Source organism: Condylura cristata, unplaced genomic scaffold (assembly GCF_000260355.1).
Source record: "Condylura cristata isolate star-nosed mole 26May11 unplaced genomic scaffold, ConCri1.0 scaffold00025, whole genome shotgun sequence".
NCBI lineage: Eukaryota > Metazoa > Chordata > Mammalia > Eulipotyphla > Talpidae > Condylura > Condylura cristata.
Window position 1 is genome coordinate 29,519,201 of NW_004567126.1, and position 24,402 is coordinate 29,543,602.

Here is a 24,402-nt window from a genome sequence, read left to right on the forward strand (position 1 = left end):
CCAGACCCCGAGGCAGGGGGCAGCCCGGGAGGCCAGACCCCGAGTCAGAGGGCAGCCCCGGAGGCCAGACTCCGAACCTGAGGGCAGCCTCTGGAGGCCAGACCCCGAGCCAGGGGGCAGCCCAGGAGGCCAGATCCCTGAGCGAGTGCAGCCTGGGAGGCCAGACCCTGGGCCAGAGGGCAGCCCTGGAGGCCAGACCTGGAGGCCAGACCCCGAGCCAGAGTGCAGCCCCAGAGGCCAGACCCCGAGCCAGAGGGCAGCCCCCAGAGGCCAGGCCGGCAGCCTGGCGCATTAATGTCTCCAACTGGGAAATGAAGAGACTGAGGGTCTCGGGGGCAATTCTCACCCAAGTGCACAAATCCCCCAAATTCATGTCCTGGGACTGTTCTAGCAAATGACCACACTGGGTGCCTGAAACAGCAGAGATTTATTCTCCCACATAGCCCTGAGTGTACAGATCTTAGGTCCGCATGTTTTAGGCTTCAAGGGGGGGTCTTTCCTGCCTCTGGAAACTACACATGCTGGACCTGTGGCCACATCACTCCAGCCTGTCTCTGTGTCCACAGGGCCACCTTCTGTGTCCTCCCCTCTTCTTGAAAGGGCACAGGAATGGGACGACACCCACCCTACTCTAGTCCAACTCCATCTTCACTATGTAGGAAAAATAAGGCATTTTGGTGGACAGCATTCAGCCAGTGCGACCTCCCAGCCCCACATTCTGCACGGCCTCTGAGGGCCAGGCCTCCCAAGACAGGCAGGACAGGTCTCCACTCCTAGCTGGGACAGATTCATTTTACCTCACTGACCCTGGGATCCTCATTTCTATGTATATTCTCCATATAGGTGTACTTATATTTGTTTTTTCTTCAACTAATCTGGAGAGGGGTAGGGGAAATTTCCTCTCCTCCCAACACTCCAACCTGAAGGTGCCCCCACCCACGCATCTCTGATTCCCGTCTCTGATTCCTGTTCCTTGCCCGGGCTGGCTGGCTCCCTGCCTCCCTCCCCCATGGCTCCCGGCCTCCTCTGGTCCCTCCTGCCAAACTGCTCTGGTACTGCAGTGGGAGGCTTGGGGGTGAGGAGAGAAAGCATGGCATGAGACGTCCATTGTCTCACTGGTGTTTCCCTAGTAAGAAGCAGCAGAGGGCTCTCTCTGGCGGTGCAACGGGTTAAAGCACAGCACTATGGAGCTCTCCGCAGCCCCTGCAGCATGAGTGCCATCCCTGGCCAGGGAGTGACCCACAGGGTGCAGCAGACCTCGCCTGTCTCCCCTCTGCTCCCCTCGCAGCGTGTTTCTGCTAATCTGACTTTCTGCTCCCCACTCTGTATCTGGTGAACCCCCCCATACCTATGGCCTGTACCCCAGTTCTTCTATGCATAAACAAATCTTAAAAAAAAAAAAAAAAAGGCAGCAGCAAGAGACTGTGTCCTGAATTCTCCTGGGAATGAACCACTGGTAGTCCCTTCCCTTCCAGGGGACAGCCCAAGAAGGGGATTTGGAGTTGACCCTGGCACCTCTGTACCCCAACACTATCTCCTTGACTGAACAGGTCTGAGTCCTCTTCTCAACGGGATCTCAACCTTTGGGGTCCCACATCAACCCCCCAGTTTTAGCAAGACTCCAAAGTCAGCGACTGCCCTCTGAGCGCCGCGACATCTGAATAAAGCCTTCCCTTCCCCCACCCCAATCCCTCGGAGTGGGGAGGGCTATCCCTGTCCTGGCAGGGATCCTGCCAGGTTTCTCAGAATGCCTCCAGATGTTTTCTCCCAGCAGTACCCCACCCCCGACCCCAGCCTGCTCCTCACAGATAACCCACTCGCCATGCTACACTGAGAATGGACTCTGGCTCTGCACAGAGGTCTCACCCGCCCGTCACAAAAGCTCCCAGATCCAGGCTGTTTCGACCACTCTAACAACCGTACAGGCTTTTGCAAAACCCTGAGCCGCCCTGCTTCGTCCTGGCTTACCACAGATGAGCTCCCTGCCCCCCTGAGGTGACATCCTGGATGTGAAAACGCTCATGCTGAGTACTAATCAGGGTCCATTCATTGGCTACCTGGGCTTGAGCTATTTTCATGGATGATACCTTCAAAAAACAGCCCCTAGGAAACAGAAAATTATTATAGAAATAGATGTCCCAGATACCACCCGGTGTCCGTGGTGGTGGAGATGGGGGTGGGGGACAGCTCACCCCACTTGAGAACCGCTGGCTCGGCCCAAGAAGTAGCCCAAAGGCGACTGCATTCAGGAGTCGGGGCATCCCGGCCCCTCGTCTGCCTCGAAACAAATGCGTTTCCTCCCTCTCCCCTTAGAGCGGGCCTCTAAGCGATGCGTCGGGTTTGCCACCTTCCACCCCACCCCCACCCCGTCTGTCTCTCACCCTGGGGCTTTTCACCAGACAAAGATCAGACTTTGCCATCAGGGTCCCGGATGGCCTTGGAGAAGTTGCCCGGGTCTCGCGGACGCTGCTCGGTGCCTCATTGTGATAGATGGCGCAACCCCCCGGGGAACGGCGCAAGGCCGCCGCCCAGATCGCAGCCCGGAGCGCCGACCCCCAGCCGCCCCCGCCCTTCCAAGGCCCTTCCAACCTGGCTCCGACCGCGCAGACCACGCCCGACTCACCGCAGAAGTGGGGTCGTTCGCGTTCCGGCCCGGTGTGGCCACGCATGGCGGTCAGCGCGCTGCTCCGAGGACTGTGAGCCCGGATGCTACGGGGACACTCGGCACTGAGGCCCACCCCGCGGACGCCTCCCCACGGTGTCCCTACCCCGAAAGCGCCCGTGCCGCCGCCCGCTTGGGACATAAACCCAGAACCCACTGGGCAGTGCGTGGGCGCTCCCCGAGGCCGTGCACTACAAGTCCCAGAAGGCGCCGGGCGCGGTGCGGGCGGCCGCGTCCCTCCGGGGGCAGCGAGTTGCCTCACAGCGCCACCTCCTGGCGGGCAGCGTCTGCGCAGCCCTGCGGGGCCTGTGCCCGCCCAGCGCAGGCGCGGGCCAGTGCCCGCTCAGGCGCATGCGCGACCCTTCCTCGCACGATGCCCGACGTTTGCCATTATGCTCTCGGTCAAATTGTTGGTGTAATATTTATAAAACGAGTGAATAGTTGTTAGATATGGTCGGTTGTCGTTAGCAGTTTTTCACTCCCTGGGAATAGAGCTTTGGCAGGAAAGTGGCCAGAATATTACGACAGATGCCATAGAGCACTTTGCCAAGCTGGGGGGGGGGGGGCGCATGACCACATGTCTTGTTTTAGCCAATGAAAGTGATGAAATACTAACCTGGCTCTTAAGGGTGCCTGTTTCCACTCCCCAACTGGGCTCGGGATATATTCCATGAATACATGGCCTGTCAGTCCGAGAACACCCGGGGACACGTAGGTGGGATCTGAAACTCCCCCTAAGCCTCATGCTCAGCGGATTCCAGCCAAGCTCAGTAGAGGCACAGCCTACGTCTTCACAGAACTGAGAACACTAGAGCTTGTTTCTGCAGGCCGTGGAGACCGGCTGTTTGCTGCACCGTGCTGTGAAGACACCTGACCGACACAGGAGAACGGATGTCTCCAAATTGAATGCTTCCCCTTTTTCAAAATGCCGCATCTCTTGTAGCTCAACTTCCTTGTAAGGAAAAGGCGATTTAAAAAGCAGAAAGTTGAAATTTGTCCTCCGGGTGCTACATGAGTGATTTCACGGCCCATGAAGTGACAGGAGATTGGCCTGTGAATTCTGAAGACAGACACAAATTCAGGGCTGGACTTGGTCTAGGCGGGTGGCTGTAACCAAAGGCCAGACTGGGTGGGTTAGAAACAACAGAAATTTCTTGCCGTTCTGGAAGCTCAGAGTCTGTGCTCGGGCTCAGGTTCTTGGTGGTGCCCTCTTCCAGTGTCCACCCGACAGAAGGGGTGGGAGCCTCCCAAAGGAGCCTCTTACAGCATCACATTGGGCACTAGGGTTACAACACACGAATGGGGTGGGGCTGGGCACGGCTACTCAGATCACTGCTACTCAGATCACTGCAGATTCATGCTGCTGAGGAGAACAACCCTAGTTTGAACTCACCAGCGGTCTAATGAATACACTCCTCCTCATGCCCCTATCCACAGGGATGTGTTCCCAGACCCCCCAGTGAGGGCCCGGAACCACAAGGATAATCCTGAACCCTGTATGTGCTAAATTTCCCCCTCTATGTATGCACCTGAGAAAGTTGAGTTTATAAGTTGGGCATAGTAAAAGGCTACCAGAACAATTCTAAGAAGTAAGTTCTGTGAATGTGGTCTCGATGTTTTTGTATGATTGTATAAAATACTATTAATTATTTGGGCTAAGGGCTAAGTGGATGACTGACTCCTCAGAGAACAAACCTTCGGACACTGGAGACTGTTGTATAATGTCACATCTTTCTACTTGTTTTTCTTCATTGTCTCCTAGATAGATAAACCTGTGATTCCAAATTTGGGTAAATGGAAAAAGCTAACTGGACACATTAACTTGGAAGTCACGTTTGCTGTGCTCAGATTCATTGGGTTTAATGTGCCGTGCTTAAGAAATAAATACCAGTGTCTCCCATCACTTGCCTTTATTCAGCCGGTAAATGGGATTCTGGGTAACTTTCATTATAGCTGGGAGTCTGGTTTCTTCTAACCTCTGTGAATGCACCATTCTGGGGCAACTGCTTTAGTGATCAACAAACTACTGCAGGCCTTCCCTGGTGGCGCAACAGGTTAAAGCGTAGCACTATGAAGCTCTCTAGCCACCACGGCATGAGTTCCATCCCCAGCCAGGGAGTGACCCACATGATGCAGCGGACCTCTCCTGACCTGCCAGCTGCTCCCCTCAGCAGTGGATTTCAGTGGATCTGACTGTTCTGCTCCCCACTCTGTCTCTGGTGAGTCCTCTCACCCCTTCCCCACTGTACCTTTGGTCTGTACCCCAGTTCTTGTGGTATATATAAATCTTTAAAAAAAAAAACCCAAAATATTGGGTCCTTCCTGGTGGCACAACAGTTAAAGCACAGTATTACAAAACTGGCCCACAGCCTCTTCAGCACAAGTTCGATCCCCAGCCAGGGGGGTGACCCACATGGCACAGCAGACTTCTCCTGTCTCCCCGCTGCTCCCCTCAGCAGTGTACTTCGTCAATCTGCCTGTTCTGCCCCCCATTCTGTCTCTGGTGAATTCTCTCACCACCCCTGCACCTGAGGCTTGTACAGTAGTTCTGTGTGCATAACTAAATCTTTAAAAAAAAATTGGTTATTTTGGGTTAAATTTGACCTATTAATTTTTACTTGGTCAGTACATGATTTAAAATTACATGTGGCCCATCACCATACTTCTTTTGGACCAGGGAAAGTCTAGGAAAGCAAGACTGCCACACATCTAAGGATGATTTCCACCCAGGGTCCCAGAGTTCTTAGAGGGGAGCCTTGAACACGTGGTGAGGTCCTGCCACCCACTGGACATTTCCAGTACTGCAGTCTGCCTCCTTGTTTCACTAATTCTGCAACTGACTGTGGGCTCAGCTGCAGGAGAGGCAACTCTGCGCTGAGTAAGTACATCTGTGGGGTGTGGCAAGGTGGTCACGGGAGCAGGTAAGTCTCCAAGTCAATATGCGATCAGCTCAGTAGTGACACGTGCTGCAAGTCATCATGGAATGTACAGAGAAGTGGAACTTTAGCCTGGGATGTCCAAGATGTCTGAAAACTAGGGCCTGAACAAAGGGAGGGAACCAGGGATCTACAGGCTAGGCAGCAAAAGCAAGTGGCTGGAGAAAGAGGCCCTTGGGGTGAGGCCCCACCAACCTGCACGGTGTGTCAGGGTTGCTCCGGGGATGCACGCTCTGGGCCTGCCACTCTCTTATAGGCTACACCTTCTGGGTGCAAATAATGGTCTCTGAGTGGCAAGGGCCCTCACCAGAATCTGTACCCCCTCCCCGAGTCCTCTGGCAAACTAGAGATGCAGGAGAGGGGCCGCAGGGAGGAACGAACACAAGGGCAGGAACTCAGAGAGGGCAAGGGGCCCCTGGTCTGGACGCCAGGCCTGACCGGGCAAGTTGGCAAGCGAGCCAGGCAGACCTTCAAGACGACTCATCTTTCCACCACCCCACCCCACCCCGAGGCCGTGCCCACGCACACCTGTGCATGGGTGCCGGTGACACCCCGGGTTTTGCTCAGGGACAGAGAGGAGGCCAGGTAGGCACTAAGTGAGGGAGGCAGCCAGCCCAAGACTTGCGCATCAGGTGTGACCGAGTTGGTGGCAGAGGCTGCGAGTGGGAGTGGGTGGGGCCACCCTTTCCCCTGTGCGAACCCCACATCCTGCTTTGCCTTTTGGCACGGCCTGGCCAGCGAGCACACCCACTGCTCTGGGTGGCGAGCTGCTGTGAAAACCCTGCGTTTGCCCCAGAGCTTGAGCAGGAAGCTGAGGAAGCCCCAAACCAGGTCTGCACCAGAACACACGGCCCGGTCCACAACCTCCCCCTGAGGGCAGGTGGACACGGACCGGCAGCTGGGTCCCGGAGGTGAGGACGGAGGTGGGCCTGGCCAGCGCCTGCAGGTGGGGCAGGGGTGGGGAGGGGTGGCTCAGGGCAGGAGCAGGGCTGCCGGGGACGGCTAGGCCGCAGGGAAGACGGGAGGTTGCGCAGACACCCGCACCCCGCCAGTGCCGCGGCCTTCCTGGCTTTACTGCACCAAGACTCCACCACGCCACTTGTGAAAGTGGCCAGAGGACCCCGGAAGGCTGCTTCCCTGTGGGCCAGGTGTCCCCCGCTTCATATCCAGGCCCCAGTCACAGGCCGGGGACAGGGCGCCGTATCTGCCTCTGGGCGCATGAGCCTTAGGGCGTCAAGGTCAGGGAGCAAGGCAGGCAATGACGGGGTGTAGCAGCAGTGCCCGCTTGCCGGAAACCAGTGTATCAAATTCCCAAACGCTGGCCAGTGAGGCACGAAGCCAGGGCTGGCAGCCGGCCCCGAGGACGAGGACTCCTGGCTGCTTGTGCCCGGGCAGAGTCCTCGCTTTCTGCAGCCTCGCAAGATGGTGTCTGGTTTCACAGCCGGTCAGGGCTGCACAGGCCCGGGAGGATTTTTCCAGGCAAGAGGCTGGCAGGAGACAGACACCTCTGAGTGACTGACCCTGCAGGGGCCTGACGCGGTCAGACAGGGCCCCCACCCCCGGGGCGCACTCACCCTGCAGTGACCCAACGTGTCATGACTCGGCGCTGGCACTCCGTGCCACGCACCCGCCAGGCGTCCCCACGCCCCAGGGCCGACCCAGCCAGGTGAGCTGAGGTCCAGAGGAAGCAGCAGGGCTCATTCCGAGGGTGGCAACCGAAGTTCGACTGGTTTGTGCAGAAGGGCCAGGGAGGCTGTCTTTTCTGATTTTTAATGGCTGCATTTCAAAGACTGTCTCTCAACTAGGAAAACCTCCCAGGAAGGGCTGTTAGTGCAACAGAGACGAGGTCCTGGAGGACAGCAGAACTCTCCAGACACCTCAAGGTAAGACTACATCCACCCGGTCGGCCACCAAGTGGGGGACTTCAGAGACCGGGTGAGAAGTGAAGAGGGTGAGGCATAGGGCCCCCCCACTCCACTGCTGGCGCCGCCCAGTCCTGGCCGGCGGGTAAGGCACCAGGGCGGCAGGGCTGAGCCTGTTCCGAAAGGACACCTGGCCAAGCACGGTCAGCAGGCCTGGGGCTCGCTGCCCTCCACCTGCAGCCCTTTGCTGAGGAGAAAGGCGTCCTGCTTGGGGTCTCGGCCCAGGAAGAGCTTCAACATGACACTGGCGTCCTCGGAGCCACCGGGTCTCAGGATGCAGCTTCTGTAATCCATGCCGACCTGCCAGGGGGAGGGTCGGGGCTGGGCATTTGTAGCCTCCCAGGTGGGCGCCCCACCCCACCCCCACACCGGCCGCCTGTCAGCATCACGAAGGCATGAGTGGGGTGTCTGCGCCGTGCGTGCTCACTGCACAGGTCCTGCCTCCTTCAGGAACACCGGGGGGTGCCTTCGCCTACACGGCGGGTGGGGACCCCCACTGAGCCCCGGAACAGGGACGGAAGCCCCTGCAGTGAGGGCGCAAAGAGCCAGGCAGCCAGCCAAGACCCTGGTGCGTGGGGCTGGGGTGCAGCCCCCTCAGGCCTCCAGCCGCAGGGCATGCAGGGCCGAGGGAAGGCCAGCCGTGAGCCTAAGTGCAGGTGACAAGCCCACTCCCAGCCGGGCACCCCCTCTTGCGCTCACCTTGCCATTCAGGACCCCCTCCTGCTTGAAGCGCGTGTGGAACATGTCCATGGAGTACACCTCGCTCCACAGGTAGCCGTAGTACTGGGCGTCATAGCCACCCGCCAGGTGGCCGAAGGTCGCGGGCATGTTGGTCCCTGAGACAGACACGGTTAGGCTCTTGCTGCAGCTGGTCTGGCTGCTGCTCTCAGGGCTCCCCCCAGGACCCGGCAGCTCAGAGCGGCCCCATCAGACACTCCCCCACCTGGAAGAGGGCCGGCAGGCCCAAACGTCTGGAAGGCAGGGGCCAGCACCCCGCGAGGGGACGCTGCGGCGGGGGCACAGCCCCTCACGTCAGCCGGGGTATGACCCCACACAGGCCAGGGCGCCCGGAGGCACCCACCCTGGACAAACTGCCACCCACGCCAAGTGAGCCGAGCAGAAGTGGGCCAGAGGGTGCCTGCTTCCCTGGGGTCTCAGCAGAGACCCTGGAACTGGCCTGACTCCCGCCTGACTCATTTGGTCTTTTTTGACCCTGGGACGGCCGCGACCCTGACTTCACAGATGGGCCCAGCAAAAAGCAGGTACCTGGTGTGGCCGGGACCCCTAGGATCTCCTGGCAGAGGCTGGCATACTCCTCCGCCGGGTCTGCAGCCGTCTGCGTGTGCAGGGCCTGGTCCACCTTGGCCAGGACAATCTGGCGCAGGTTAAAGAGACCTGGAGGGCGGAGGGCAGGAGGAGACCGGCTGTGCACCCACCCCAGCCATCTCCAGCCCCCCCGCAGGGCCCCCCCGCGCGCACAGAGGCCTCCGGCTGGTGTGGCACCCGGGCTGGGAGCAGCGGGGCCCCGGTCCCCCGGGTCTGGAGGCTGGGGGCAGCGGGCACCTGGCGGGCACCTGTGTTGGCCTGGCGGGACTTGATGAGCTTGTCCAGCAAGTCCTGGGGGATGGCGCTGCCCGTCCTGTAGTGCTGGGACATACGCAGCAGCGGCTCCTTCTCCCACACCCAGTTCTCCAGCATCTGCGATGGGGCCTCCACAAAGTCCCGCTCCACGTGCGTCCCACTGAACATGGCGAACTCGGCCTGCAGGGTGGGGCAGACGCACAGGGCGCTCAGACCCCGCGGGCGGAGGTCAAGGCGCCCCAGGCACACCTGGGCAGGGGGACAACAATGCTGGCGCGGGCCCGCTGTCCCCGAGACCACGGAGAGTACCGGCAGTGGGCATTCAAGGAGGGCACGAGAGCTTGCGGGCTGCCGGCAGGGAAAGGCTCAGACACAAGCGATGTGCGTGGCTTGTTGTGCAGAGAGGCAGGAAGTGGCAAGCAGTGATGTGTCAGGACACACCGAGGGGTCGGGGGCCGCGAGCCCCGAGGCCCGGTGCGCGGTGGGCGCTGCTGGCCTGAGGAGCTCTGGCAGGTGAGTGGCCGACTTACTCACGCCACAGACATTTAGCTCACGAGGCACAACAGACGAGGGGGTAAAATCTCAAGGAAAAGTAAGAGACCATCTTAGTGCTTTGAGCTGGGAAACGGTTCCTGGGCAGGACACAGAAAGCGTGGACCGCAAGGGGAAGAGGCCACCAGGCGGAGCGCCTCAGTCTACTGGGGTCTGCCGCACCGCGGCCACGGGGCGCCGGGGCCACCCCGGAGGGTCTGAGCACGAGGACAGGTGTGTGGGGGTCCCCTGTCAGAGCCGTCGAGCATGGGGGTGCATTCACGGCGGCGCCTGCTGAGGGCTGAGGGACCCGGGTGGAGAGGAGTGACCACTAGTGAGAATGAAGGGTCTTTATGGGCCGACGGAGTGTTGTGGAGTTAGTGATGGCCGCACTTAGTGAACTACGAGAGCCAGTGCGCCCCGGCCCCATGCTCCTGGTTGGCCTCTGACCAGTCTTGCTCTCGGGACGGCTGGCCTGTGTGGGGAGAGCCAGCAGCTCGCACGGGGCCCGAGGGCTGCTGAGCTCGCTGGCCCAGGCCCTGGCCCTGGCTCTGGCTCCTTCTTGGCCTCCAGTGCGCCACGTGGGCGGTGCCAGTTAGCAGCCGGCACGCACCCGGCCGTGCTGAGCAAGTTACAGCGCCCTTTCCACTGAACGCTCCCAGCAGCTCTCCGGGGCTATCGAGGTTGAACTGTGTCCCCTCCAGGGCCTGGGAGGCCCGAGACCTGGAACTCGAGGGACAGTATTTGCAAATGAGGTCCCTGGGGGCTGCCGGGCCAGCCTAACCAGTGTCTTCGTGAGAGGGAGATGGGACAGGGACAGGCACGGGCAGGCCCTGGGCAGGGTCGGTCGGCACAGACGGCCAGGAGGCGTCAGGAGGAACTGGCCCTGTCAAGGCGCCCCGGGGGCTTCTGTCCCCAGGACAAGGTTTCTGCAGCTTGGGGCCCAGTCAGGGGGACTCTGACGGCAACTGAAGAGCGGGCACTCCCGCGCGGGCACTACCGCGAGGGCACTACCGCGAGGGCACTACCGCGTGGGCACTATCGCGTGGGCAGTGAGTTCCAGGGAGGAACTTCCTCCGGACGCACCCGCCAGCAGGCGGCGCCCGGCCCCCGCCCAGCCCCGCCCGTGCCCACCTGCGAGCAGAGCTGGTGCATCACATGCCCGAACTCGTGGAAGTAGGTCTCCACCTCGTCGTGCTGCAGCAGGGAGGGGGCGTCCGCGGTGGGCTTGGTGAAGTTGGCCACCATGGCGGCGATGGCGATCTGGCGGCTCCCGTCCTGCCGCAGGCAGCCGGGCTGCAGGCCGAAGCAGGCAGCGTGGCCATATTTCCCCTCCCTGGGGGGCAGGCAGGGTCAGGCCGGCCGGCCGGGGCTCTGGTCTGCTCCGACCTGCTTGCTGACTGGCCTGGGGGACTGCCGGCCCCAGGGCAGCCCCCGATTCGGGCACCCCGACTCCTCAGTCCACCGGCGCCACGAGGTGAGGGGTGGGCTCGGAGGCACAACCCCCTTTCCCGGAGGGGAGCAGGCTCGAGCAGGGGCCGGCGGGCCCCAGCGCCCCGGGCAGAGCCTCCTGGGCACCCCCTCCCTGCCAGGCACGGCGCACACTCCGGACCCTCCCGCGCCCCGCGGCCAGCGTCTGCACGCACCTCGGGTAGAGGTCCAGGTAGAACTTCCCGATGACCTTCCCCGAGGCCGCGTCCCGCACTGAGTAGAGCCGCACATCGTCGTGCCACGCGGTGGCCCCCGGCTCCAGGTCAAAGGTCAGCCCCAGCAGCTCCTGGTAGATGCCCAGCAGCCCCCGGGTGACCACCTCCATGGGGAAGTACTCCTTGAGCAGGTTCTGGTCCACGCTGTAGCGCGTCTCCTCCACCTGGTTCATGTAGTATCGCATGTCCCAGGCGTTGACCCGCCCATCGAAGGCCAGGCCCCGCTGCTCACACTCGGCCTTCTTCAGCTCCAGGATCACCGCCCGCTCCTGCTCTCCCAGGGGCTTCAGTTTCTTGGCCAGCTCGTCTGGGGAGGGGTGGACAGGCAAGGCTACCTCTCCAGAGCAGCCTCCGCTGGACCCCCGCCCCCCGCCTCCGGTTAAGCCCTGATGAGCTGCCCCGGGCGTCCCTGGTCTGGCAGAGGGCATGAGGCGGGGTCGCAGGACCTTAGGCAGCCCAGAGAAGGGATGGCTGGTGAGGTGCTGGTCCAGAGTCCTACGCCAGGCGTCGGCAGAGCCCCACACCGGGTCCCTCGATTAGGGACCCTCAAGGCTGAATCAAGCCACAAGGGGGGATCAACAGTGCACCTCAGGGCTCGCAGAGGCAGCTTCCTGCCAAGGCGAAAGGAGCCCCGTGTCTGACACACCTGGGACCACGCCAAACCCAGGCCTGTCCCCCGAGGGCGGAGGCTGCCCGCGGCAAGGGTTTACCTAGGAACGTGGCCACCACCTGGCTGGTCTTGGCCATGTTCATCTCCAAGACGTAGTCAGCGTGCGTGTGGAACCCCAGCAGGCTGGACTTCTGCGCCCGGAGCGTCACGAGCTCGCTGAGGATCGTACAGTTCTCCTGGAAGCACAAGCGCCGCCGTGGCCACCGCCCCGCGCCCCCCCAACCCCCCCGGGGCCCGGAGGCTGCGGGCTTCAAGCTGGCAGAGTTCTGACTTCTGGCTCTCTCCCCTCCCGCTGGCTCCAGTTTCCACATGTTTTATCCTGCCACTGTAGGTGCGTCTCTACCCTGAGACTCCCTTGGGGGTCAAGAAACCATGAGGTTCCATGGCCATAAGTGGGGAGCAGTGCAGGCCAGGGCTCCGGGGAGGGCCCCTGTGAGGGGCCACCCCAGCCACCCCGGCTCGTGGGAGTGACACAGGGGACCCAGCCAGCTGTGGACAAGGAGACGCAGAAGCCCATTCAGAACACTGTGACCCATCATGCAATCGCAGGGCCTGCCAGACCGGCCAGCAGCCACTAGGCGGGACAAGCCGGCCCCGGGCCGAGACCCCAGCGCCCCTCACCTCCTTGCACCGACAGTTGAAGGCCTCCTCCACCTTCCTTCTGGTCTCGGGCACGTGGCATTTCTTCAGGAGGGGGAAGTAATGAGGGTACTTGAGGGTGACCTTCAGCTTCTCATCCTCGGTCTTTTCTAGTGAGTTCAGAAAGTCCTCAGGGAGGCCCCCTGTGGGAGTGAAATCAAGCTGTAAAGGAAGAGCCGGGCGCCGGGCCACAGCACAGCAGATGGGCCAGGGAGACTGGGAGGCAGCAGGGGCACCAGACCGGCCCGGCCCTGCCTCCAAACCCTAAGAAAGGACACAGCCAGGGCGGCCTCCCGTCCCCAGCCGGCCCTCCGTCTTGGTGATCTGCACCATTTCCACCAGGACGCCCTCAGAAAGGAAATGCTGAGCTCGGCCGGGCCCTCCGCCCACCGCAGAGCGTCCACGGCACTGCCGTCTCCTGTGCCCTGGGTCTCACCCCGGTCGGGGCACCAGCACTGGGCCCCCCGCTGGGCAGTGCCCTGCCCCACCGTGGCAGCTCACGCCACGGGTTTCCCGCTGCTGCGCTGCCCACCTAAGGTGCTGCCCTCAGACAGAAAATCCCGCGAGGTTCCCACCTCACAGCTTAGCCGAGGCGAAGCCCACTATACCCCAAGCTCCCAGGCTCCTGCAGGGGCCAAATGGCCTAGGACATTCACTGCTGCACGGAGGGACGTGGAGCCTGGACGAGGGTCAGGAGCAGCGAATGGGCACAGTTTGGGAGGTCACGGCACCCGGGCTCAACTGTCAGATGTGGGAGCCGAGGGAAGATTTCTGCAAGGCTTGAGCCACGTGAGGGGCAAATGTCTGTCCCTCATGGCTGTGCTCCAGCCCTCACAAGCGTGTGCTCTGCGGTCAATCAAGTGGCGCTCAGTCACTGCATGCAGGCTCATGCCTGTGGGCCCAGACAGCACCCAGCAGTCCTGAAAGGGACCTCCCCTCACCCTTGGCACGTGGCACATCCTCCCCTCCCAGAGGGCCAGGTCCTGAAACCAGTCCGAACATGCTGTTGTCAGACTGCAGATTTCTCACTGGTCACAGGCAATCAGGCCAGGGGGGCTGATGGCGGCTGCCTGGGGCTGTAGTCCCCTCATGGACGTGCACACAGACACCTGCTTCCTAATTCTGTCTGTCGAAAGGGCCCAGAAACAGCAGCTCCCAAGGCAATGAACACGGTGAGCACAGCCAGTGCCCCGATCATATTTCTGAATACCATGGCAAAGCCGTGTGGGTGACACCAGGGTGGGCCCAGCACCCTCCCAGGCAGACACCGGGTGAGCCCCGCACCCTCCCAGGCAGACACTGAGACCGCGAGAGGGACAGGTGATGACAGGGACAGGTGGCAGCAGGACCACGTGCAGTGGGTGGGGACAACCTGAACTTCAAAATAAATGACAACAGCCCTGGGCTAAAGCCACTGAGAGAAAATGGCTTTTCCTTAAAGACATCAAGAAAAAACACGTGGGGAAAGGAGAAAATCTTGAGCCACAAGAGAAGACCGACTGAGAAATACATCAAGTCTGACAGCACCCCAAAGTTGTGCTCGGGGCAGAGTGAGGTTCGCGAGCTCGGGCTCAGACGTGTCTCAAGAAATCATCGGGCACAAAGGGGAAACGGCCAGCCACAGGAGCAGCCCCTGGCCAGGTGCCCCTTGACCGAGCCGCGGGATTCAGGAAAACAAAAGGAGACCTCAGGGCCTCCCTGGCGGCCCAGGGGTTCAGTCTCAGCACTTTCACCTCTGCAGCCTGGGTTCGATCCCCGGCCAGGGAGGGACCCACAGGGCGCGGGAGCCCTCTCCTGTCTCCCTGCTGCTCCCCTCAGCAGTGGACTTCATCAGTCGGCCTGTTCTGCTCCCCGCTCTGTCTCTGGTGAGTCCTCTCACTGCCCCTGCACCTCCAGTCTGTACCCCAGCTCTTTATGATAAATAAGTAAATCTTTAAAAAAAGAAGAAAAGATGCCTCAGCCCCAGCTCTTTGAAAACCCCAAGGCAGCTGGGTTTGGCGGAGGCCGATTCAGTCTTTCTCTTCATTTTTACGATCATGTTCATGAACGCAAAGAGATGTCAGAGGGAAAATCTGGGCCCAGACTGAGACTGGTGCCCGTGACTCCCACATCCGAGCCCAGGCGGCACTTCCTGTCAGGGGAGAATCCTGGGCAGAGGGGTCCCACCCTCCCAGGAAGGATGCAGCGTCTCAGGCTGGAGGCCGAGCACTCCCTGCCCCGTGGCAGCACAGAGTGCCCCTGCCCAAGCCAGGGAAGGAGGGAGCAGGTCCCGCCCGCCCGTACCCAGCTCCTCCCGCGTGAAGGGCAGGAAAGTAGCATCTTCATTCAGGTTCTTGTTGAAGTCGATACACAGGAGACTCAGCTTCTTCTTGATGCTCTTGATTTTCTAAGGAGAAAGGCATTAACAGGGGAGGGGAGGGAAGGTCACCAGGAGAGCACCATGAAAGAGGCTCCCCGCTGGCAGGACAGGCAGGCGAGGCAGAGGGAGTCGGAAAGACAAGGAGGCGACCGGCCAGACAGGCTGGCGCGGGCCAAGTGAAACCTGGCAACGTTGGGCTTCTGGCCGGGCGACCCAGCAGGACCCCGAGGTGTCGCCAGCAGGAAGCTGGCTGTCCTCTCCTCTTCAGCCTACAGGCTGAACTTTTACATGTGTTAACAGGGCCGAATTTTCGCCCTTTCAGGGTGAACACAGTTTTTAGAAACAGTTAACAATGCCATGTCCGGGTGAGGGGTAACGTGGGGCTGCAGCAGAAGGAGCAGCTTCAGCCCTGCCCCAGTCCTGAGAGCCAGCAGCCCCGCGTGAAGGGGATCTGAGGCGCTGTGGGGCACGAGGTTGCCAGCTGCAGGCCTAGGCTCCCACCCAGCCCGCGTGGCAGAGCTGCTGGAAACCCCACATCTGGTGGCAGCAGCGAGGCTGTGTCTGAGTGCCGAGGCTCAGAGACTGGACAGGACTAGACATGGGAGGAGCCAACACCCCGGGCTGTCAGGAGCCCCCATGAGTCACGGCCCCGATTCTGGAGAATCAAGGTGGGAATAAGTGCAGAGGGAGCCACTGGGAGAGACCTCACTGGAGTCCAGCTGTCAGAGATGGAGTCTGGCTGAAGTAAGGCCCTCAGACAGGGCACTGGGGAGGGGGAGCCCTCCCTGGTGGCACAGGGGATAAGTATAAGCTCTTGGCAGCCCCTGCAGCACAAGTTTGATCTCCAGCCAGGGAGAGACCCACAGAGCACAGCAGACCTCTCCTGTCCCCCCGCTGCTCCCCTCGGCAGTGGACTTCAGTTGATCGGCCTGTTCTGCTCCCCACTCTGTCTCTGGGGAATCCTCGCACCCCCACACTTCTGGTCCATATCCGAGTTCTTGTATGCATACATAAATAAAAGAAAAAAGAAAAAGTCGAGGGGTTCTCCTACTCCCACCCCCAGCTGGGCACTCACCTCTTGGGTTTCTTCAGGCAGGTGGAGCCCATTCCGTCGGCCAAGCTTGATCAACCGCTCCAAATACCGCGTCGCCTCTGGCCTCAGGGAATCCTTCGGAATTTTTTCCTAAATGAGAAAAACCCAAGTTCTGTTTACGTGAAAAGCCATGACTGTAACAGATGCTGAAAAGCCGTAAGAACTAGGCCACGCAGACGTCGCCTTAGGGAGCAAGGAAGGACACGGGGCTCCCCAAAGCAGCCTGGCAGCTCCCTGAAGGGTCAAACTACACCTACCAGGTGAGGCAGCCGTGACCCCCGAGACTCAGGGAATGAAGATGTCTGCGCCCCAACCCAAACACGACACCCAGTTCACAGGGAAGAGGGAAGAGCCCCGCCGAACCCAGCCCACAGGCCCTTCAGCGGGCGACGCCGGCTGGGTCCCGGCCCTGGAGGAGCCCTGGCTAGGGGCGCTGGACGCCGCTAAGAGAGCCGACTACCGGCTCGAGAACCAGCTGCACCCTGGACAGACAGACGCCGCGGTGGCGTCTGTGGGCCACGCAGCCTCTCCCCGGGCAGGGCTCAGCTAGGAGAGGTGGGGGCGCCGAGGCGGGAGGCGAACGGCGCGGCACGGGCAGCTCACCGAGTCCCGGGCACTTGATACGTTTGCTTCACTCCTCTCTGTCATTTTAAATTGTGATAAAACAGACACGACGTGAAACCCGCGTTTGAATCTTGTAAGCGCACGGCTGGGCGGCGCCACATTCCCACCGAGGGCGGTGCCCCCCCAGCACCCCAGGACCCCGCACTTTCTTCCTTCTCAGTGTGGGAGCAGCAGGGTCCCTGGGGAGGTGCCGCCTGCTGGTGCCCACACGGCCGCCATGCTCCCAGCTCTCCGACTCCAGAGCGCCCAGAAACAAGGCCCGAGGAGCCCCCAGACCTGGCACCCGCGCGGCCGCTCACCTGCAGCCAAACGATCCTCTGGTACACGTCCTGACGCATGCTCATCTCCACGTCAAACTCAGACAGCTTCTTGTCTGCCTCTGTGCTGGCCGCCCGGATGTCCTTGGATGGAGAAACGTGCTGGGGGAAGTCAAGGATGTTCCTCTGGACTGAAACGGGAGTCAACGGGTCAGGTGTGGAAGCGGGCCACAGGGAGAGACGGGCCACCCCGCAGGCACCGCCTCACCCGGAGACGCTGTGCGTGCCAGGCCCTGCACTGGGCACGGGGCTGCAGAAAGGAGGCCGTCGGATCCTGGGGGTCTCTCAGTCCGAAAGGGAACAGGCCTAACTCACAATACGCCAAGTCCAGAAGGACAGAGAAGCGTGACACACCGAGAGGCAAAAGGGCTCAGTTCTACAGAGAGTCACTGCTGCTGTGTTTGAAATTCCCAAATGCCCGCATCATTTACAGAGCAGATTTACTTTGCTAAATTGAGGACGTGTGAGAGGCTGAGAGCGTAAGTTTAACGGTCACGTCACCCGGCAGTTCCTGGGCACACGGCCATGCAGAAGCCCGCACACACGGACACCGCAGTACAAACCGTAACCTGCAAACTGTGGCAGCCTGGTGTACTCAGGGACGGACAGACGGACGGACAGACACAGGCTCCAGTGTCACACGGGAACGTCACTGGCCGCGAAAGGGGGGCAGCTCTGCCGCCCACCCCCACAGGGAGGGACCAGACAAGGCCGCACAGAGTGTGGGCCCCGGTGAGACGTGGCCACACGACGGTGCCACAGAGCGCGGGGTTGTGGTGACAGAGGGTGGGGGAGCGGCTGGGGGCGACTGCTGACGGCGGCTGGGTTTCTTTTTGCGGTGATGGCAATGTTCTAAAATTAGATTGTGGTGATAGCTGGGACGACACTACCAATACACAGAAAAATCACTGAAATATATTCTTCAAGTGGGTGAATTACATGGTACAGTTTTTTAAAAACCAGCACATGCTTTGCATCAGGGAGAACTGAGTTCACACTGCAGCGTGTCCCCAGCTGGGTCCTTTATCGACAGCTGCACCGGAGGCCTCTGCAAGGAGGGTGACGGGGAGCGGCCTGACCGGCTGACGCGTAGCCAAGACGGCGGGGCTGGGCCAGCGTGGTGCTGGCTGAGGGCACAAGCCGAAAGGACAGAGTGGCTTCTGTCCGTTAAACATGGCGGCGGCACTGCGACGGTGACCAACGGTGCCGAGTGGCTCCGACCCAGGTGGCAGTGCGGAGGGGAGGCATGGGAGGGCCTCCTGGCCGAAGTGTACCCTGTGGCCAGCGGGACCTGACCTCCAGGACCATGGAGGTGAGAACTCCAGGCTGCAGCCCGGGGACAGGGGTCATGAGGAAGCAAAAGCAGGCACAGAGCCAGGGAGACAGCCCAGGAAGGGTGTGAGGGGCCCAGGAGCACCGGACAGTGGCTTGGTGCGGACCCTGGCCTTCCGCCTGGAGGCGGCAGGGAGACACCGAAGGGCTGGACAGGGAGGGGCGCGATTCAATTTGGTCCCTCTGAAATGACTCAGGAGGCTGAATGGGAAGGAATTTGAAGTCCTGGGGGTGGGAGGGAGGGGGCCCAAGCACCGTCTGCTGATTCCACCCAGTGAGCCGGAAGTAGAATTATTCCGCCCTTGAGCCTCCAGAGATAAGTGCCTGGGAACTGGGCCCACACTCTGAAGCAAGGTGGGTGGGAGGCAGAGCCCCTTCCCGAGTGACAGTTCGGACCGCGCATCCACCCCTCACCAACGGCAGAGCCACCAGAGAAGGGGCTTCTCCAGAGCTTGGGGCACGGGGACCTTCTCACCTAAGTCTCCTCGGCTCAGAGTCACAGCTGCAAGACCTGCCAGTCTCTCAGCCCCACTGTCCATCAAAGGGGCTCTAGGAGGCCTTTCATCTACTTCCCCAGCACCCCACTCCTCTCAAGGGAGCAGTGAAACCCCAAGGAAAGGACCCCACTTTGGGATGAGGACCCGAGCGCAGGAGGTCACCCAAGTAAAGGACAGGGAGCTGAGAACGCAGCGGGACAAGCCGCGAACCTCTCCTGGGGCAGGCAGGCTGGCTCGCACAGGTGCACTGCTGACACACAGCCTGTGGCCCCAGGTGACATAGCCCGACAGGTAAGATGTGGAGCGGAGCACACAGACGACCTGGGGCCCCGGGCTGCCTCCTGCTGCCCGCTCCCTGCAGGCCGCCTCTGCCTCCTTAGCGTCCTCTGCAGTAGGTGGCCTCACCGCCCCATGGCCAGGGTCCGGGACCGCTGCTTCTGCCTCTCCGCGGGGCCTGGCTGGGATTTACCTGTGTATGACACCTCCACATCGGCCAGCGCCTTCAGTGTATTCTCATAGGACACGTCCTCAAACTTCTGGGAGCCCACCTGGTCGTACACACGCTTGGTCTGCTCGATGAGCTGCACAGTGAGTTCCCCTATCTGCTGCGCGCTCAGGTCCCATCTCAGGTAGTTCACCCCGGAGCACGGGGGCGCCACGTCAGGGCTGTCTCCTGCACAGACTGGACAAAGACAATGCCCCGTGGTGTCAACCTCAAGTCAGGGTGAGGGAGGAAGAGAGCCCAGGGTCCCTCCATGCCGTTAAGTGAGGCCAGGGCTTTGTGAGGACACGCTGACGAGCCCGCCAGGGCAGAAGGTAACCTGCCCCACGACCACACTAGATAACGTCTGATGACGTCAGCGATTATCAGGAGGACAGAGGGTGTCCTGGCGTTGAGGGGGAGGGGGCCTGGGTGGGCACTCAGCACCCCACAGTGTGCAGATCAGCCTCCCCAGAAAATGTTTCCAGTACTGTAGCAACAAGCAAAACCCTGCCCTACAGAGGAATGGACAGCCTTGAAAGAAAACACACAGGGAAATGCAAATCAAAACCTCGATAAAATGACACCCCACCCCTGGGAGAACGGCCCAAATCTAAAAGACCAGAAGCAACAAGCGTTGGTGAGGGGTTGAGTAAAAGGATGTCTCATGCCCTATGGGTGGGCAAAATAGTCCAGCCTCTATGCAAAACCTTAAAGACAGATCTGCCATGTGGCACAGTCACGCTCCTAGGCTACACACCAGACTCTAACAACACAGATTCACAGGGATGTGTGCGCCCTCTGTTCACTGCAACATGAGGCAACGTGGACGTGTCCAACGACAGGTTCAAGATAAAGATGTGGTGTATAGACTATTCAGCTTTTAAAAAAAGATGAATTGTGCCTTCCCTGGTGGTACAACAGGTTGGAGCACAGCACTAAGAAGCTGGTCACAGCCATGGCAACATGGGTTAGAGCTCTCTACTAGGGGGCTGACCCCTACCAGGGAGCTGACCCCTACCAGGGAGCTGACCCACATGGCACAGCAGACCTCTCGGGACCCACCTGCCACTCCCCTCAGCAGTGTGTTTCAGTGGATCGACCTGTTCTGCTCCCCACTCTGTCCCTGGTGAGTTCTCTCACCCCTCCCTACCACACCTCTTGCCTGTGCCCCAGTTCTTATACGCATAAACAAAGCTTCAAAAAAAAGATTAATCTTGCCATTTGCCACAACAAGGACAGAACTGGAGAGGACCATGCTAGGTAAAATAAGGTAGCCAGGAAGAGAAAGGCAAATAGTGGATGATTTTACTCAGATGTGAATTATTTTAAAAATCCTCAAAATCGGCCCTCCCTGGTGGCGCAGCGGGTTAAAGCACCAGCACTGAGAATCTAAAGCCGCTCTGCATGAGTTCGATCCCCGCCTGCCCCGGAGGTGACCACATGGTGCGGCAGACCTCTCCTGACCCACCCGCTGCTCCCCTCAGCAGTGTACTTCGTCAATCTTCCTATTCTGTTCCCCATTCTGTCTCTGGTGAAGCCCCTGAGCCTCTGGCCTGTACCCCAGTTCTGTATGCACAAATAAATAAATAAAATCTTTAAAAAAAAAATCCTCAAAATCTACCAGATTATGGTAGAGAACACTGGTGCTGAGAGGGTGGGGGTCGGCCTGACAACATACATTTGTGGACTTGTGAACCTAAAACATGACCAGTGTTGTAAATCAATGTCCCCTCAATAAGGAATTAAAAAAAAAAAAGCCTCTAAAGGTACCAAACCAAAGTCTGAGCCAGCAGCACCCTCCAAACCCCCAGGTGCCCACAGAGGGACTCTGACTACTCAACTCCCGCCATGTCACAGGGCGACTATGAGGCTGAAGACCCTCTACGCGCTATTCCCCAGTCCTCACCCTGCCGGGGCGCAGGCTCTGTTCCTTAGCACAGAGAGTCTCTGGGAATGCCAGGCCCTGTCCTCACCCAAGGGCTCTCTAAGAAAGCGCCGTGCAGAGGAAAAGGCTGTGTGGCAGGGAAGCCCAAAGGGAGCGCTCCTGGAGACAGCGGTGTGTTTGCACACAGGACAGCAAAATTAAGCTGTACAACTCCAAGATCGCCCCAGCGGTCTGAACATGGAGCAAAGGTCAGCAAACTCATCTGCAGTCGGCCACGTTTTTGGCAGGACACATACAGTCCAGCCCCAGGAAAAAAATCTTGTAGTTTGTGGGACGTAAAAAGGTCAAATTTTGCAACCCCTAATGTACACACTGGTTCATTCTGTACACACTGCCTCACTCTAATGTACAGATTAATTCTGAAGGCAAGGCAGAACCCTGAAACAGGGAGAGGCGGACTGGAGCCTGGTGTGCTTTTTCAAGGGTGGGGGTGAGCAAGCAGCAGCGCAGGTGTAGGCGCTCAGGTCAGCTTGGATTCCCTGGCCTGAAGCCCACCTCTGGCACCTGCCGGCTGGGGATCACCAGCAGGACTAAAGCGCCAAGTCCCAGGCTTCCTGCGTGTGAAATGGGGACTAGGACACAGGGTGCACAGGGAGAGTTCAGTGAGGGAAGGAGGGCGACACATGGCGCACCCCGAAAACCACAAGAAGGTTTTCAATTGACAACTGTTTTTTGGTTTTTTTTTTGTGGTCCACGACTTCTTATCCAAAAACTCTTCAGGCCACAGGTGTTTCAACCATCCTAAGTCTTAAGTCTCCTGAATCCCCCATAAATGTTACACATTATATGATACACAAGAAAGCTAAGGGTAGCACCCTATAATCAAACAAATCACTCTCAGTGAAATGCAGATATGTATCAAATGTCACTGGACATGAGGGTGAATCATCCTCTGTGGGAACCAACCTGGGGCTGAAGGGTGTAGAGCAGCATTCCTGACCTCCCACCCCCTTGATACCGAGGAGTATTTCCAGTCTTGACAAACACAAATGTCCCTTGCCCAACATCAGCCAGAGTCTCCCTGGGGCATGATCATCCAGCCAAGGCCCACCACATAAACAGAATGAGGAAAAGAAAGGCTTTGGAGTCAGGAGCGGTCAGATTTCCTAGCCGAAACACTTCACTATGAACTAAGGGAAAAATCTTTCGACTGGCTGGGAACTTTGGTTTTCAGACCTCTAGAAAAAGGGGCTGTGGGTCTGAGTTAGCCTTGTGGTAACAAAGGACTTCAGAAGCTCAGGAAAGACAGAGCAGTGTGAGCGGGAATTCCCACAGTAGCCTCCTGCAGAGCTAGAATTTGACAAAAAGTCTGAGCAGACACATTCGTTATGTAATTTTTTATTGATTCCACAGGAGGGTCCTGGGGCTTAAGGACCCCACAGCAAACAAGGTAGACAGCATTCCCTACTGTTTGAGACCTAAGTCACCCCAACTATGCCTGTTATAATGAACACAATGATCATCATCACTCTGGCAATGGGCTGAAGAAAGAACTGGTGTAGGGTGCCAGAGCAAGAGAAAATCCCTGGAAGCTCCAGTGACCCAACTACCCGGACTACTTTCTATAACACAGTTAACAGGGAATAATGGCCGCCCTTCAAAATAAGCAAATGAACATAACGTCCAAGGGACTCCCAGCTGTGTTCCGGCCAAAAGGACCTGTCACTCTCCCAGCCCATTCCCGGAGTTCCTGTCTCCCTGCTTTTCCCTCACAGCTCCTGCCCCCTGGGACGCTCCTGTCCCAGTAACAGGACAGTTACTTCTCTCCATCCCGGTGCAAACGCCACCTCCTCAGAGAAGGTGGACGACCCGCTCTAATGAGCACCACCAGCCCTGCCAACGACCACTGTCTGAAGCCCTAGGTCGCTTCTATGCCGAATCCTTGAATTTCATCTAGACATCACGGTGTCCCCCCCGAAGTCCGCCCTAGGGTCCAGCCCATCTTTAGCAGAAGCGACTTGGAGTTTGCTGAATGAGCGATGCGCTAGGAAAGCTGGTTCATCCATCCGGCTACAGAAGGAGCGAGGTCCCGGGTCGCCCGAGCAGCCCCACCCCCAACCCGGATCCCAGAGATTCTAGTGTCCGCTCTTAGGCCCAAGTGGCGACCCTGGGAGCCACGAAGGCGCAAAAGGCAGCCGGGGTCGCGAACGGGGACCGCATCACGGAGCGGCCGGTACCTGCGGGGGGCTTCATGGCGGGCGATGGTGCACTGACGACCCCTTTCTCTACCTGGTCCTCTTCGGACTGCTTCAGTCGCCGCAGGCTGCAGATCTGTCCACCCACTGGCCTCCGCTCAAGCGACTGAGAACCCGCCCGCGAGCGCACTTAAAGCATGATGGGAGGGCGCGTGTGCCGGAGAGCAGAGCGCATGCGTGACTGAGCCCCGCCCACACCCTCAAGTCACACGCCAGTGAGCATGCAAACCATGCGCATACGCAGAAACCCTCTCGCTCTTCATTGGCCTTTAGGGGTGAGAAGGCGGAGCCTTGAGGGTGTTTCCATGGAAACACACATACATCTAGCGGGCGCCTGTGAGCCTCTGTATTAGCGATTCACCTCGAGGCTATTCTGCCAGAGTTCGGGTTCCCATATCAGTTTCTTCTTTTCTCCCTGTTGTGTATTTGCCAAGTTTTGCAAGTTTTCTTCCTCACCTAAAGGCTTCATACTAGTGGTCACTTACTTATATCTCAGGCACTTTTTGTTGATTATCTCCTGTCTTTCCCGCCCTTCAGCAGTGTACTTCGTTGATCTGCCTGTTCTCCCCACTGTGTCTCTGGTGAGTCCTCTCACCCCTGCACTTCTGGCCTATACCCCACTTCTATATGCATGAATAAATTAATCTTTTTAAAAGTAAAAAAAAAGGCCCTTTCTGGTGGCGCATCTGCTTGGAGCGCAGCACTGTGAAGCTGGCGGCTTCAATGCGAGTTCAATCCATCGGCCCTGAGGTGACCTGCCTGTTCTGCTCTCCACCCTGTCTCTGGTGAATCCCCTGCACCTCTGGCCAGTTCTCTGTGCGTAAGTAAATAAAATCTTTTTTAAAAAAGCAAGAGTCATCTTTTAAAAAATAGTAAAGGTGTTCCACAGTGAGCTGAATGCAATTAGTC

The 24,402-nt window shown here is 59.3% G+C and overlaps 2 protein-coding genes across 4 annotated transcripts in view; both read right to left on the reverse strand.

The window, feature by feature from the left end:
* Positions 1–2,852, reverse strand: part of ZNF554 (zinc finger protein 554) — an 11,779-nt gene extending 8,927 nt beyond the window's left edge. Inside the window, exons 1-2 of one of the 3 annotated variants that reach the window (XM_012729852.1) lie at positions 2,624–2,852; positions 1,969–2,103 (exon numbers count right to left, since the gene is read on the reverse strand). In XM_012729852.1, the coding sequence (XP_012585306.1) occupies positions 1,969–2,023 (55 nt within the window). In that variant the 5' untranslated portion in view covers positions 2,024–2,103; positions 2,624–2,852. Of the gene's footprint in view, positions 1–1,968; positions 2,104–2,381; positions 2,569–2,623 lie in introns of those variants that run through there. The other 2 variants (XM_004688906.2, XM_012729853.1) reach the window with 2 other exon arrangements.
* A 4,481-nt stretch (positions 2,853–7,333) lies between these two features.
* Positions 7,334–23,648, reverse strand: THOP1 (thimet oligopeptidase 1). The gene is made up of 13 exons (XM_004689368.2): positions 23,476–23,648; positions 19,339–19,551; positions 17,023–17,171; positions 16,082–16,189; positions 14,931–15,033; positions 12,630–12,790; positions 12,049–12,184; positions 11,279–11,645; positions 10,767–10,968; positions 9,095–9,281; positions 8,787–8,915; positions 8,220–8,356; positions 7,334–7,820 (listed from the first exon to the last, which is right to left on the reverse strand). Exons 1-13 carry the CDS (start codon positions 23,489–23,491, stop codon positions 7,665–7,667), a joined length of 2,064 nt encoding a protein of 687 aa, XP_004689425.1. The 5' UTR covers positions 23,492–23,648; the 3' UTR covers positions 7,334–7,664.
* Between the last annotated feature and the right edge of the window lie 754 nt (positions 23,649–24,402).